Genomic DNA, 16,093 nt, shown 5'->3' on the forward strand with positions numbered 1-16,093 from the left:
TGATGGAGCAAAACAGCCTCCCACTATTAAGGAAATAGGCAGATGACCTAATGGAGATTTTCCATCTCTAACTCCTATGAGCAGTGCCTCTAAGTGCCTCTTTTGTTGGTTTGTTTGCCCGCCCCAGCATTAATTATGTTTTTAACAAGTGCATTGTTTGCTAGAAATGCATAAAGAAAAACATGTTAAAGCAACCAGCTGGATCTAGTTGACCTAAAAATTCATCTGCCTGTTTTCTAACTAGACAGTGTCTCATTGCTATGTAATAAGATTATTGCTATTTTTGAAAAAAAAGAATTGCAAGAGAATTACAATTCTGAAAGTCACTATGGTTTTATTGTGTTTGATGAGATCTTTTACATCGAACTGGCAACAAGAAAGAGTACAAATGCTATTACATACTTTCTCCTACCACTGAAAAAGGCTTTCTCTTAACCATAAGAAATCTTGTGCTCATTAAAGTTTTCTCCTCCCTGGGGGTGTCAAGTGCCAGGTTGGATGAGGCCTTGAGCTGCTGAATCTAACTGTGAGGCCTGCCCATGGCAGGGACATTGGAATAAATGATCTTGAAGGTCCCTTCCAGCTGAAGCCATGATTTCTCTTTCCTCATGTATTCTGTAATGACAGGTACTAAATTAGCATTTTAAGATTTTACAATAAAATTCATCAGAGCTACAGGATGTATTTTTAACTGCACTGCAATGAATGCCAGCAAAGATAAGCCTAAGCACAATTTAAAAATATCCTTATTATTATTTTCCTCAGGGATTCACTGACTGTATTTTTTTATCCTAACACAGATATAGAGGTAAAATACAGATCTAAAGATGCATCAGATTTAGCTTACAATTTATTTGTGAAATTCCCTGAAACTACACAGAGATCCTGTAGCTAATGACCAAGGCAAGTGGCTTGATGCAACTACAAAATGATAATGTGACTAACACGAACGCATACAGAGCAGAAACAAATAAAATCACTGTCGAGTGTTACTGAGGGTTTAGAACTGGAAGCAGACAATTTAGTGTGGGAAACCAAAGCTTCTGCAGTTTGCAAATAATTGCTGTAGACTTCTATGGAATAAATAAAACCAAATCATAGCAGATGCAATGATGGATTCCAAAATAAGAACTGACATGCTCAAATGAAAGAAGTAGCAGACATAAAACTTGTACTTAAGGACATGCTCTTGCCTGCAAGGTTTCTTGAATCAGAATAAACACAAAGTCAGGCTGAATCACTGGCCTGTGCAAAGGGTCATTTGTAGCTATTCTCAGAGTGCTTAGACTGTGTCCCATTTGAGTCCATTTTGCACTGCAACAGAGGTTTACATAAGATGCTGAGCAATGATGAATCACACACTGAAAACAAAAGCTCTTTAGGGAAGGAAAAATAAAACAAACGAAAAACAACATGAACCCAAAATTTTTGGAGAAGAGTTACTTTTTCACCACAAGTCCTGTATCTGGTCCCACCAGAGATTATAAAACAGTGACTTACACAGCTGGCTGTCCAATAACACTAAGTACTATAAAACATTATGCAACTGTGAGTGTTATTGCTGGTGTGTAAACGAGCAGACATCAGATCTAGCCCTGATAACTCTGCATGGCTTAATTCATCATCAAGTATCAGTACTTAATTCACCTCCAGTATTAATCAGTGATTAGTTCATCAGTGGTGCCAAAGTATAAGCAGCATGACTTTCTGTAGTGCATTAGGCTGTTAGTGCAATTGTTGCCTGTTTCCCTCTTCCCAAGAGGTTTCTTTAGCTGTTAAGTGTTCAACTGATGAAGCTGATAAAGCATGGCAGCAGCTATCTAACCTGGGGATCTGACTGCATGTACACTCTGCCTGACTAGTCAGAGGAGGAGTCCTTATAAATGTGCTTCTTTACTACGTTGGTCTTTTCTAAAGGCTGAACATATCCCTGGCTTTTGCTTGCAGGCAGAATTGTATATACCTAAAGATTCTATGATTCTATGTGTTCTGTCTGAACATTTGGCCATAGTGCTGCAGAAGAAACCAGAGCTTTCAAGACTTACAGTGGATTGAATGATCTAGCAGATGTGTTTAAGTGGGTGACGCAAGCCAGGCTAGGAAAAATTTCAAAGCAAAACACAAAAAAACCCAGAAAGACAGCAAGCAATGTTTAGAGGTGCTGCAAACACTGTGCTTTCTCTTCATTTCTGAAGGTGGGCCGGTCTGTGTGATGCTTGCAATTCTTTACTTGGAACAAACAGTAAATAACATTACTTATAAACTTTAAACAAATCTTCCTACTGTAAGCCTTAAAAATTAATACTGCCTCTACAGTTGCAACACCTAAGCAAAGGAAGGCAGAAATATCTATCTCTTCTACAGAGAAGAAGTTTAGGCATAGATTGTCCCGTTGGCATACCTCATACTTGTTGGCAATTACTTCAGAGAATTCACTGGGAAATGGACAGATTCCAGCATAAGGTGTACACAGCTCCCCTAAACTAAACGTACAGCTCCTATTCCTTGTAGAGACATACCCACCAGATCCATTACAATTCTTCTCAAGAACCAGAGGAGATGACTGATGTGGTTTTAGCAGTGTACTCTACTCAACAGCTATGTCCTGTGCAAGCTTCTTGCATAACAGCACACAGGATATGGCTGCAGAAGACCTGCCTATACTACGTTCAGTGAGTTTTAAGCCTAGCATAATTGGTTTGAGGTAATGGGTGATCTTTCCCTGGCTTTTACTGAAGTCTAAGTTATATCTTTGTGCTGTGTCTTTTGCTCTGTGTTCAAACACTGTCTTAAATTGATTTAACTGGACACTGTTCAATACCATAGATGAGAAGCCAAACCTTTTCTTGTGACATAAATGATCTTAGAAACAGAGATAACCCCTGGGAAAAATCCTTGGAACCTGTTTGAAGACAGCACCTGTTCATGTTCCTGTCCAAATTAAGAACAAATTAGTGAGAACCATATTTAAATGAAAGAGTTGAATTAAACCACAGAACATGTTAGGAGCTTTTCTTGCTTTATAGTTTTTCTGAGTTTCAGTGGATGGAACAAAAAAATAGTAAGCATAATCCACCACTTCAAGTAAATGTAAATTATCACATGGTAGTTTACTAAACAAGCCAAGAAAAACAGAGCACAACTAAAGTGTCACTGTGCAGTGTCACATATTAATCCCTTGAATGTGGAAAAACACCAAGATAACATCTACAAGAAGCTGCTTTTCTTTGTGATGTCTCCTCAAAAATATAGCATTTTAAAGTAGTGACTCCACCCACTTATCTTATATTCTACTGTGTAACAACTCTTAAGGGAAAAATCACATATTACAATATCAAAAAATTTGGAGTTACACTGAGGTTACCTCTGAACAACTCCTTCATCTGAAACCCCTTATCATTTGTTACAGTGCCCAGAACAAGCTGGATTCTGCCCAGGGAAAGAGAGAGCGAAATAACACTCGGCACATAAAAATGGTCTTGAAAAGCTGTAATTACAGATGAGGAATTTGCAAGAGGTGTCAGCATTAACCATGCAAAGCAAAGGTAAACAGGTACGTGACAGGTAATGTGTAGTTGTTCTCTTGCAGTTCAACATTTGTATCTATGACCAACTAGCCCTGCTCAGGTCAGTAAATCACTTATTCTTAACAGCTTCATGAACTAAGGGTTTTGTCCAGCTTCCACCTACATGAATGTCTTAAAACAGTTCAGAATTGGGTTTGATTCATCCTCTGTTGAAATTCAGTTCACCTAGAAATGGACTGACAGAACATTTAATTTTATATGTATATCAGAATAAATATTTTGCCCAATTGACATGATGATTACATTGTTAGACGCAATAAAACCAGATAAAAGAAGATCCAACAGAAAACTGTTGTAAATGCAGCATTTTCAGATCAATAGAGACACAGAAACAAATGTTGATATTGATGAGTTTCTTTCCAGGTGCCAAGAAGAGAATCAATCTATAAATGCCCAAAATAATATATGAAATTGTATTTTAAGGCAAATGATAATAAAAAGTGAAGCTATTCTGATGGGTCAGACACTTGGAAACATGAAAAAACCCACAGACTACAGAACTTGTCTTGGTATTCTGTAGAGCACTGTGAAATACTGAGAGTAAAGTCCCAGCCACAGACTGGGCCACAGCGCAGGATCGAGGAAAAAGCAGAGCTGTGTTAGAATGATACAGACAGAAGCAAAACCAAGCTGAACCAAATACAGTCAAACAACCCAACAGACTTCCTTTATGGTTACAGAAACAAAACACTTCCTGACAAGAGAAACTTTCATTTGTCTCCCAAACTGCACTTCAGTTTCTAAAGACAGTTCGTGCAGTGTAAGGCAGTCTGCAGTTAGTTCCCATGCACATATGAAGAGGTTACAGCGTATTTAACCATCATCCTTGCTTCAAAATCAAATTATGCACTTATGGTAAATAAATGTCTCAAATATACAAGCATATATATACTATATGATTTTTTTTCTGTGTGCATGCATATATGCAGCTGTACAGTTGTGACAAATATTGTGGCTGTGTAGCTGCACTCTATGCTATAAATATTAATTCATGTTGTGTTAGCAATATAATGTGCTCACATTACACTTTTCTACCAGTATAAAACTATTCATTTTTAATAGCTTTCACTCCCTATACCTCAGGCAATATTTCCTAGCATTTAGGAAGGGAATCTTTGATTTTTTAATTGGGCACTATCACAATGTAGGGCAGGATTCAGAAGGACTTAGGAGTTTTGACTCTCAATGCTAGCATCAATTGTGACCTTGATAATCTTAACACATCTTGATGTTCTGTTCTCAAAAATTCTTATGGTACTTCTGAATGTTGTAAAACTATAGATTCTATAGGTTTCTGTTCACCTGGGATCAAAATCTGAGCCTGTTTCCTCAAACTTTAAAATTAGGGAAATAAAACCTGCATCATGCATCTGGTAAGAAACTTCCTTAGGAAACTTCCTTAGCAACCCTGCTAAATATGTTGAGGGTACTGCAAGTATTGAAATTTGCTAGAAAGTTCTCTCCCCATATCTTTTTCGTTAATAATTTATTTTACTTAATACATCAACAGAAATTACACCATTACTGCTGACTTGAAGTGGACTTTGTGTGAGCTTTAATGAATTGCGTGATGATACACAGTTGTATGAAACCTGGTGAATCGATAATTTTGTGGTAACAATGGAACATGCAATTTTGTATGGTACGTTTGTATGTCAAAGATACAGTAATTTAAGGGTCACATTCCAGAAAGTGAAAAAAATAAGTCTTTGCTTTTTTCAGTCCTTTATACAGATTTCCAGTGTTTCATTTTTCACATACCAAATGAAAAACACAATCTAGAAAATGCAGCATCAAATATTATAAAAGTTAAAACTACTATACACAACCTTGCCAAAAGTTGTAAGAATCCTGGCAGTGTATTGAACTTCACTTGCAGCCAATTGCACAGAAAATAAGTTAAAAGAAGACCATGTGAATTCATCTCAAAACCAACAATAAGCTGTTGGGTTTTTTTTAAGCCGTCAGTATTATAAAACCCTCCACCTTAAGAATCCCTGTGGTATCACCTTAGCTTTACCTTGACATCAGTAATTGCTCCAGGAGTTTCAACATACCTCTACTCTTCCCATGGCCAGCTCCTACTGGTACAATGATTCTTGTTTAAACAATTATTCGTAACATATATACGGTAAGGGAAAAACAAACAAACAGAAACCAAGGTGTATTCTGGTTATGAGAAAAGGTGCTAGATTGGCTCTTGGATGAGGAAAAAAAATACAGCACCTAGAAGAAAGGTGTTGAGAGTGCAGGAAGGAGGTACAGTCTTCTTTCCTGATTCAGCAGCAGGCACATGATGGAATGCTGATGAACTCCAGAGGGTCCAAATAAAGTAGCAGTCTTGTGAAGAGAGTCACACCAACATTACTGTTCAACCTGTTTTGTTAAAGAGTTCATTGAGATAATAGAGAAGAACAAAATAATACTACTATACGGACATGTTTAAGAAATCCTCCTATACTGGATTTTTTTTCAAAACCACAGGAAAATCCAGGCTGGAAGGGACCTCAGGTCTCCAGTCCAACCTCCTGCTCAAAGCAGTGTCAGCTCTGAGCTCTCACTTGATTTCTCACTTATCCAGTTGAGTCTTGAGAGATCAAGATTACACAGCCTCTCTTAGCAACCTATTCCACTGTCTAGACTGTCCTTATGGGGAGACCATTTTCTTTAAATCTAGCCTAAGCCATTTTCATTTCAGTTTATGCCAGTCTCTTGTTTTCCTTCCATATGTTATTGCTGAGCCATGCTCTATCTCCTTGATGTTCCTCTAGGTTTCAGAAGGTTGCTGTTACATAACCTCAAAGTCTCCAGAGCGAACAAACCCAGTTCCCTCAGCCTTTCAGAGACAAAGTTCAAAAAAAATTATACTCAGTAACTAAGGCAATGCGAATTCAAACATGTATTATGGAAGTGATGATTCTTAAAACAACAGTTTAAGTAAAATAAAACAAGTGTCTAGTATGGCACTCATCTCTCTGAACTCTAGCAGAAATCAATACAATCAGAATTCCCTGTTGAGTTAATCCCTAGCCATATACCAGGAAAGCCAGGGTTTGGTTTGGGTTTTTTTGTGCTTAAGATTATTTTAATTAAATAGTGTGTGAAATGCTCTAATAATGCAAACTGAATTAGCAACAGCACTATACCTACTGAGAAGTCATATGCTGCACTTCATTAATACATCAGGTATACCTTGGAAGAAAACTTGGAACATACTGTAGACCTCAAGGGAAGAAAGTGAATGAGAAACTCTGTTGGAAAGGCATTATGGCATCAGTCTGAAACCCAGCAATGAACTGTGAGCCAAGATGTACAAAAGACATAATAAAAACTTGATCATTTTTAAAGACAGATTAAATTATTTTTAGTTCACCTTAGCTGTTTTGGATTATTTGATTATATGCACCAAAGAGCAACATTAGATTGCTCCATAAAAAAAAAGTTGGATTTTTGTCTGCAATAACATATGGTAACATGTGTGAAATCACCATTCTACAACAGGTGTTCTTTTTTTATGAGGTAATTTTACCTGTCTCTTTCACATATATAAAGTGATGAAATGGTTTCCAGGGTAAATGAGGTCACCCATTCACCTAATCCTATGTAAGAACAGAAGTTACCAGGCTACAAGCATGTAAGTGGCTATGAATAAAAATAGGGCCATGTATTGCTCTGATTTATGCTCCAAAATTACTAAAATGCAGAAATTCAACATGAAGGTTGTGCATTTAATCTCTATGTTACGGCCATCATTGCTGTTGGATAATCACCATTTATTATCAAAAGCCACAATCAGTATTGAACAGTTTGAGTTCACAGAAGTCTGATGAGCTTGTGGAGCACATGTCACTATGTGACATGAAAATGCCAGTCTTCACCTTCATGCTGCAAGGAGGCTAATTGTGCAGATTTTCCAAGCTGCCTTTATCCCTTAGCTCCTTTAATACTGCAGATCCTGCCATCAAACCAGCCCATAGTGTGTTCTGCTATACAGTTAGCTGTGATTAATCATTTAAGAAAATGGCACAGCATAATTAATGGATAGGTCTGTTCCAATTCTGTAGTGTGCCCACACCAAATAGATTGTTTCTAAACAGCTGAACAAATACAGAGTAGCTGAGTGCTTATGGAATTAATGAGCTGTTTTACCTCCTTTCCTAACATCACACTCCTAGGGATAAATCCATGACTAGCAAATTCTACTTGAATTATTAATCTATCAAATTAAACTAAGGATATGGCCCATGGGCTGGTCTGGCAAGACAGCAACTGTGGTAAAGCTACCTGATAGTTTTGCAATCTTATTTGCTTCTGCAGCAGATTTCAATACTCAATTTCCACAAGAAAATTCAGAACATCCAGTGGATCACACAATGCTAGTAGTGCTAGGCCTGTCAGAAACAATCAGTGCAATGGTAGATAAGGCAGGACTACAGAAACCAGAGTAATAATTAATTTCTTATACATGACGTTCCTTTAAACAGGCTAGAAATAGAGGGTTGAGGCTGGGCTGGAAATGGTTCAAGGAGAAATGGAGGGTTGTGACTAAAAGCAGGAAATGATGAGAAAGGAGATGAAGGGATAAGAAGCTGTAATAATGTTACTTACTGACACCTTTATCAAAATATTAGGTTTTGCATAAATACTGGAATAATCAAACGAAAATTTCCTGTACCCCTGATTTATGCTTTACAAATACTGAGCGACAGTCACAACCCCGAAGAGCTTACAGTCTGAACATATGAGGCAAATAAAGGGTAAAAGGACTCAGAACTGACTTGCCCAAGGCACTTGCAAGTGACGAGCCTGTACTTATCTGCCTAATTGATTCCTATCTTTTCCACAGTAAAAACACAAAGTAAGGTTCTAAAGTAAAAATTACAGTGCAACTTTAGGCTTTGTGCAAGTGAGAAGAACCTAGCAAGGTGTCAGCTGCTTTGAGCAAGCAGGCAGGCAGGTTTATGGCTGGCCTGCTGCGTGTTTTTCACACGGGTATGCCAAAGCACTAGTGCTACATGCTGGCTAACACCCTAAAGACCAGGTTCATGTCCTCTATCCTAGGCGCACAACAAGTACATCAAAAGTGATATAAAATGTGGCAGCCTGTTGCATTTGGTCCCTAAGCATTCTGGCTGAGGGCAGCTGTGCCACTATCCAGTCGCAGAAAGTGCAACCGGGTCTAATCAGAGCCTCCTGAAGCTCTCCCAGAGTACTCACTCATTCTAACTGCCACCAGCAGCAGCACCTGCACCATTGTTAAGATTCATTCAGGAGAAAGCAAAGTAGATGAGACTTTGGATGGGTCGGGATGAGGATGACACTTGCCATCGGTGCCCGAGAAGAGTTGGGGAGACACCCGACAGTCACCTGTTGTGCCTATTCCATCTGTTATAGTTACCAAGGAATAGCAAACAACTCACTCTTATCTCAGCTGTTAACCCTGGTATCAGGCTACAGCTGTCAAGTTCACACTTAGCCCAACACAGAGCTTCTTCAAGACTCAAGAATTAGTCTTAATACAGCTGCTCCAGAAGGCATAAAGTTGATGGGGTGTTCCCTCAGTCCAAGTGAAAAGCACACGTGCTATCTCCATGCCCTTTGCCTTGATAAGGAAGACTTCTTTTTAATCCCCAGATCAGCCTCACTGTGCAGAATATAACCAGGACGCTCATAAAACAATCATTTCCACAGATGCTCATCTCTCACGTTCACTACTGACAGCTCCTCTTCTGTTATTTAAAGTTATTTCTGAAACTACTCAAAACCTCTAAATACATGTTGCTGATTTTTGCCCATAGTCTGTTTTGGTACCACGATAGAAATAAGACCCATAATAAACTCATAGGCATAAAAAGACAGGATGCCTGCCAGCAGACCATACCGTCTTCATTTTTTTCCTCTTATTTTAATCACTGAGCGCCAGCCCCAGGTTACAAATAAACGAACGGAATCCTCCTCGAGGGCAAACGATATACCTTCCCTCCCCCCGCCTTCTCCCTCCCGGCTCGTCATTTCTTTTCCGCACATGTTGTATGCGATGAAAGAACATGGAAAGAGGTAGAACTACACACATCCTGCTTCTGAGTCTCAAACAAATAAACCTCTCGAGAATGTCCTTCGCAAAGCATAAATAACAAATGAGACCCTCAAAATCTCCAAATACGAATCGGTAAACTACCGCTGTCCTTGTTTGCCGAGGAGAAGCTCCTCCGCCGCTCTCCATCCCCTGAAGGATGGACGAAGGGATTTTGGCAGGAAACCCGCTCCTCTTACCTTCATCATGCTGGCAAACGGCGGTACCTCCCTGCCGCGGCGGAGCAGGCTCTCGTTTCGAGAAGCGCAGCTTTTGGAACCCCGCGGTCACTGAGCACACGGCTGCAGCTCAGGGTGGCGGCGGCGCACTGCGCGGGCTCAGGGCCGGACTATCAGTCTACTGCCGCCACCGTGGCCGCTGCCGCCACTTGCGGGTTCTGATTGCATCAGCGGGCGAGGGCGGTGCGCACGGCAGCAGCCGGCTGGGAAAGCGGCTAGGGGCTGCGGGCTGCCCTGCCCCGCCTCGCGGCTCCCGGCTAACGTGCACACCTCCTGCCTCGCCGACGGAGGCACCGGCAGCGCCGCGCCCGGGGGCGAGGCTGGGGGGCGCATACCCACCCCCTACCCGCAGGGCAAGGCCAGCGCTCAGGGGTGGCTGTGGCTCGTGGCTTAGCCTTAAAATGGCTCCGCGTCGCGCGCTGTGCCTACCAAGCGGAGTTTATGGCAAGCTCAGTTTATTCTGAGGGTCACACGCTCATCTCACCCCGCTCTTAGCGAGCATTCAGAAACTCATCATTTTCCATCCCTGAGTCATTTCCTTCTTCTACCGCCCACCTTGTCTGACATGACAAGCACCTCTCAAGGCTGGCAAGCCGCTCAGCTCTTCTGCAGCAAGGCGGCCTTTCCCCAGGCCCTCTGCTTTCCGGTGACACGTGTACAACTTGTGCTAAGTCCTCCAGCACTGGCAACGAATGCAGGAGGGGTCCCACACAATCCGTTTCATTTGGAGCTAGCTGGGGTTGCCAGACGTTTCACAGCCGGCATCTGCATCTTCTCCTTGCTATCCACTACCCAGTTCATGCTGAAGCCCGTGTAACAACACCTTCACAGATCTTCATAACTCAGCAGGCCTTCTAGGGTGTCCTGCTGGACTGCCCCTTTCTGTGTGTACGTGGCTAGCGCCTGAGGACAAAATAATGAACGTCAGAGGCTAGCTTACCCTCTCTGTTCTAGCAGTGCTGCTGCCAGCGAAACAAACTAAATGATGAAAAACCACAGTGTGATGTTCACCATGTACTTACTTTAATATTTACTAATGTTTAAGCCTTTTCTTATTACTGTTTTTGTAAATGTTTTCCCTTTCTGATCTGCTTGAAAGTAGTTGTATAAAGTTGTTTCATCTCAATACTACCACCAAAAGTGGCAGGTTCTGTTTTGCATGATGTACATGAATTATTCTCTCTTTTAGAGTGCCACAGGCTCGTTACATAAAAATAAATAGATCTTTGATCCTGCCACTCTTCAGCCAGGTAAAAATTTGTTATTTAATGAAATCACAAAAATTTGGGTTCTGAAGAAACACAGTGTAAAGGGTTAACCCTTCTGGGGGAGTGGTCTTGACCATGACCCCAGGTCCTCCTGACCCCACCCCGGGGGTGGGTGCAAACACTACCAGGTATGGTGGTTAACCCGCTCCTACTTCCTGTCTAAATCCCTATAAAAACAGAGAACCTTCCTGGTACTCTCTCTCCCTGCTTGCCAGTATCACCATCCTGTTTCCTAGTACTATTTCTTTTACCATGTGGCCATAACCTACGAGGCGGATGAAATTATTGCCAACAATTCTGGTTGTATTTGCATATTTTGTATCTTGTTTTTTCCCTTCCCTATACCTTTTGTAACTTCCCTACCTCAAATATGTTTTATTTATTGTTAAAATTGTCTTCTTTTAACTTCCAAATCAAAGTGAGGTTATTTATTTTGGTTGTACTTTATCTTTTCTCTCTCTACATATAATTCCTTTTCTTCGAGAAAGAAGGGGGACGAGGGAAAGGCATCCTTTAAAATTGTTATTGGTTCTATTAACTATATTTGAGTCTCTGGGAAATTTAAACTAGAACTTAAACACACAGGTAAAACAACTCCATACCAAAAATTAAAGTTCCTGTGAATAGTGACACTATTTAGGAGAGAAGAAAGATGAAACACAGATAACAATTAATCATCAGTGAACTCCTGGTCAGTGCTCAGGAGAGTAACTCAATCTACTCGCAGTGAATTCTCTTCAGATTGTAGCCACAACGTAAGAACAGCTATAGTGGGTCAGGCTAAAGGTCCATTGAATCCAATATCCTGACACTGACAGTCAACAAAGATGCCATCAACATGCAGGGGCAAAATCCTGATATGCTGCTAGCTTCAAGCAGTTTGTACCACAGCAGTTTCCTGAAAGAAGAATACTGATACTTTCACAAACAAGCCAATTCCAAGATTTCTCTCTGGAGAGAAATTCATCGCTGTTTACATAAATTTAGCAATTTCCCCCCACCCTGTGCATCACTTTAGACTTGCAGATATTACTATATGCTATTTCGACAAGTGTGTACTCCGTTTCATAAGGTCTTTCTCCAACTCTTCGGAGATAGCTCTAGTTTGTGTAGATACACCATGTCATAGAATCATAGAATGGTGGGGACACTTCTGGAGATTATCTAGTCCAACCTCCCTGCTAATGCAGGTACACCTAGACCAGGTCTCCCAGGAATGCATCCAGATGAGTTTTGAAAGTGTCCAGAGAAGGAGACTCCACAACTTCTCTCGGCAGCCTGTTTGTGGTGGTTTGGCTGTTATCCGCCCCTCCACACTTTAAGAAATGCCCCAGATAACTCAGACGGGCTCTGGGCATATAAATGAAGCTATTTATTTACAGCTAGCACAATATACAAGCAGATATGTACAATATATACAGTTATATACAGAAATATGCAAGTAAAAATAATACAGAAACACAACTCCCCTCCCAGAAACCTGAGTCCCCAGGAGGGGCTCTCAACCACCCCTGCACCTCCCCCTGCCCCTCTCAACCTTACCCCAATCTTCAGAAAGAAAAGAGGTGCAGCCAAGAGGTTAAGGAGCAAGGTTAGTGACAGTGAGGCTAAGGAGATGCAGTTCAGTCTGAAGCCAGAAAGCAGAGTGAGAACAAAATGGAGAATGTTATCTAATGTTTACCCTTCTTGCTCCCATAGTTCTCAGCAAGACTGTGAGAGAAGTTGACATCACAATTGTTTTCCTTTCACAGTTAAATTATCTACTTTCTCTCACCAAAACATTCTATCCTGCTTCAAACTAGCACACTGTTCCAGTGCTCACTCACCCTTGAAGTAAGGAAGTTTTTCTTTAAGTTCAAGTGAAACCTACTGTGTTCTAGTTTGTGTCCATTGCTCCTCGTCTTATCGCTGGCCACCATGGAGAACACCCCAGCCCCATCATCATGACCTCTACCCTTTAGATACTTACATGTGTTTATACGATCCCCTATCATTCTTCTCTTTTCCAGGCTAAAGAGCCCCAGGTCTCTCAGCCTTTACTCACAAGAGAGGCGCTTCAGTCCCCTAAACATCCTTGTGGCCTTCTGTCAGACTGTCTAGTAGTTCCCTGTCCCCCTTGAACTGGGGAGTGCAGAACTGGACACAATACTCCTGGTGCAGCCTTACTAGGGCAGAGTGGAGGGGTAAGAGAACCTCCCTCAACCTCCTAGGTGCATTCTTCTTAATGCATCCCATTCTTGGCCACAAGGGCACATTGCTGGCTCATGGTGAACTTCTCCACCAGCACTCCCCTCCCGGGTTCTTCTAGCAGGTCAAGCCCTAACTTGTGCTGGTACATGGGGTTATTACTCCTTGGGTTCAGGACTCTACACTTGCCTGTGCTGAACTTCATGATATACACCTCTGCCCAGCTCTCTATTCTGTCCAGATGTTGTTGAATGGCAGCACAGCCTTCTGGTTTGTCAGCCACCTCCCCCCCAGTTTTGTATCATCAATGAACTTGCTGACAGTGCACTCTGTTCCCTTATCCAGGTCGTTGATGAGTATATCAAAGGAGACTGGACTCATTACTGCCCCCTGGGGAACCCCACTAGCCATGGGCCTGCAACTGGATCATGTACCACTGATCACAACCCTCTGTGGTGTGTCATTCAGCCACTTCCCCATCCACCTCATTGTCCACTCATCTAACCCATACTTCCTTGGCTTACCGTGGAGGCAGGAATAGAGGTGAGGCTGACTGGCATGTAGTTTCCTTGGTCCTCTTTCTTGCTCTCAGATTGTAGTGATGTTGTCTTTCCTCCAGTTCTCAGATACCTCCTTTGTTCTCCATGATCTTTCAAAAATGACAGAGTATCTTAGCATTACAATGAAGGCTTTCATGTCATCAGCAAACTTTGTCTTTTCTCTCTTTTCCTCCATTTTCTCAGTTGCAGACTCTCTCCTCCTCCTATTTCTCAGCTTTTAAGTAATTACTGACCACAACCATTAAAGCACGTTTCTTATGTGAGCTTATTTTCTATAAACCTTTGGTAAAGGACCTTGTCAATTCCCTTGGAAATCCGAGCAGGCCATGTCAGTTAGAACTCTGTGTGTTCCTTGAATTCTTTAAATAGATTTCTAAACAGGCAGGTGAGGATTTTCTTTGAAGAAGTCATGCTGAGTCTGCCCCTCAAGATGATATCTATCCATATATCTTATTGTACTCCTTATTAAAGGTTCTACAGTTTCTCCAGACTTACTTCAGTATCCTCAACCCCTCTACAACAAAAGCTATTTGAGTGCAGTTTTACCATTTCCAGACATTGATTTGCCACTCTAAATATTATTCTGGTATGACTCCTTTTTTTCTTTCTAAGCTGTCTGCATCATGCTCCACCATACTGATGCATTTCAAGCTCTCTTCAAACTACTGCTAGCTGTTGAGGTGCAGAGCAGAATCCATGGGCTAGAAGCAGAATCAAACGAAAAGAAGTGTTATCTGAACTACAGAAGATTTTTGAAAAGCCAAACCACCAAGTTACATATTTAAAAGAGTTGAGTTAGGCATGAACTTGCAAATAAAACTCAGGAAAGAAGACCAACACTCAGAGAAGCTACAGAACTTACCTTGTGCATCTTGCAATATCCCAAATCCTGAAATTACCATTAGAAAAGGTGCTATGCAGACATATATTGGTATTGTTGGCTTGCATCACCTCAGTCTAGTTACACTTGCTTATGTGACCCTCCAGAGGTTAGAGCGCAAGGGACACTGACTTTATCTTTACTGATTCAATCAGTTGAATTGATCCATCAATAATATAAACTTTCTACATTTTTCATAAACCAGGACATTGGTCAAGTCTATCCCAGATTTTTCATTAATGCAAAGCATCCCATGAATGCTTCACAGCACTGTTCATAGAATCATAGAATCAACCAGGTTGGAAGAGACCTCCAAGATCATCCAGTCCAACCTATCACCCAGCCCTATCCAATCAACTAGACCAAGGCACTATGTGTCTCATCCAGCCTTTTCTTGAACACCTCCAGGGACAGCAACTCCACCACCTCCCTGGGCAGCCCATTCCAATGGCAAATCACTCTCTCTGGGAAGAACTTCCTCCTAATATCAAGCCTATACCTCCAACAAGGATAACTTGAGATTGTCTCCTTGTTTTGTTGCTAGTTGCCTGAGAGAAGGGACTGACCCGACCTGACTACATCCTCCCTTCAGGTAGACAGCAATGAGGTCACCCCTGAGCCTCCTCTTCTCCAGGCTAAACAACCCCAGCTCCCTCAGCCTCTGCTCATAGGGCTCCTCCAGGCCCCTCACCAGCTTTGTTGCCCTTCTCTGGACATGTTCCAGTATCTCAACATCTCTCTTGAATTGAGGATCCCTGTCTTGGGTTCTAATCCAAATTCCCAGAGACTCTAATAAATTTGATAGACCCAATAACAATTTGTAGAGTGCCCTCCCCTCTTCCCCCCTTCTTTCCCAAAGGTAGGGATTAGATATAGGGAGAGAGAGAGATAAGCACACCCGAATAAATCAATCTCATTCGATTTGGAAGTTAAAAGGAAAAGTTTAACAATAACTTAGAAAGGTATTGGAGGTAGGGAAGTTTACAAAGGATAGGGAAGGGAAAACAGCAAAATACAAAAAAGGATAAATACAACCCGAGTGTGTGCTGGTGGCTTTGTCTGCCTTGTGTCTGCCACGTGGTGTGCTGGTATGCAGGCAGAGGTGTGTAGAGTGAGCTGTGTGGAGAGAGAGAGAGGAACAGGAAGTCCCCCTCATTTATAGGACAGGCAGTGGGGGGAGTGGGCTAACCATCACCTGGTGGTGTGACGCACCCCTGGGGAGGGGTCAAGACCCCTAGGGTCAGGTTCAGGGTTACTCGCCCTGGAGTGTTAACCCTATACAATCCCAGTACTGGACAC

General features: G+C 41.6%; 1 protein-coding gene across 3 annotated transcripts in view; it reads right to left on the reverse strand.

Moving 5' to 3' along the window:
• BCAT1 (branched chain amino acid transaminase 1) overlaps positions 1–10,264 on the reverse strand; it is a 71,958-nt gene extending 61,694 nt beyond the window's left edge. For all 3 annotated transcript variants that reach the window (XM_064155984.1, XM_064155983.1, XM_064155985.1), the window contains exon 1: positions 9,861–10,264. In XM_064155984.1, the coding sequence (XP_064012054.1) occupies positions 9,861–9,869 (9 nt within the window). In that variant the 5' untranslated portion in view covers positions 9,870–10,264. The remainder of the gene's footprint in view (positions 1–9,860) is intronic.
• Positions 10,265–16,093: the final 5,829 nt, after the last annotated feature.

Source organism: Pogoniulus pusillus, chromosome 15, assembly GCF_015220805.1.
Source record: "Pogoniulus pusillus isolate bPogPus1 chromosome 15, bPogPus1.pri, whole genome shotgun sequence".
NCBI lineage: Eukaryota > Metazoa > Chordata > Aves > Piciformes > Lybiidae > Pogoniulus > Pogoniulus pusillus.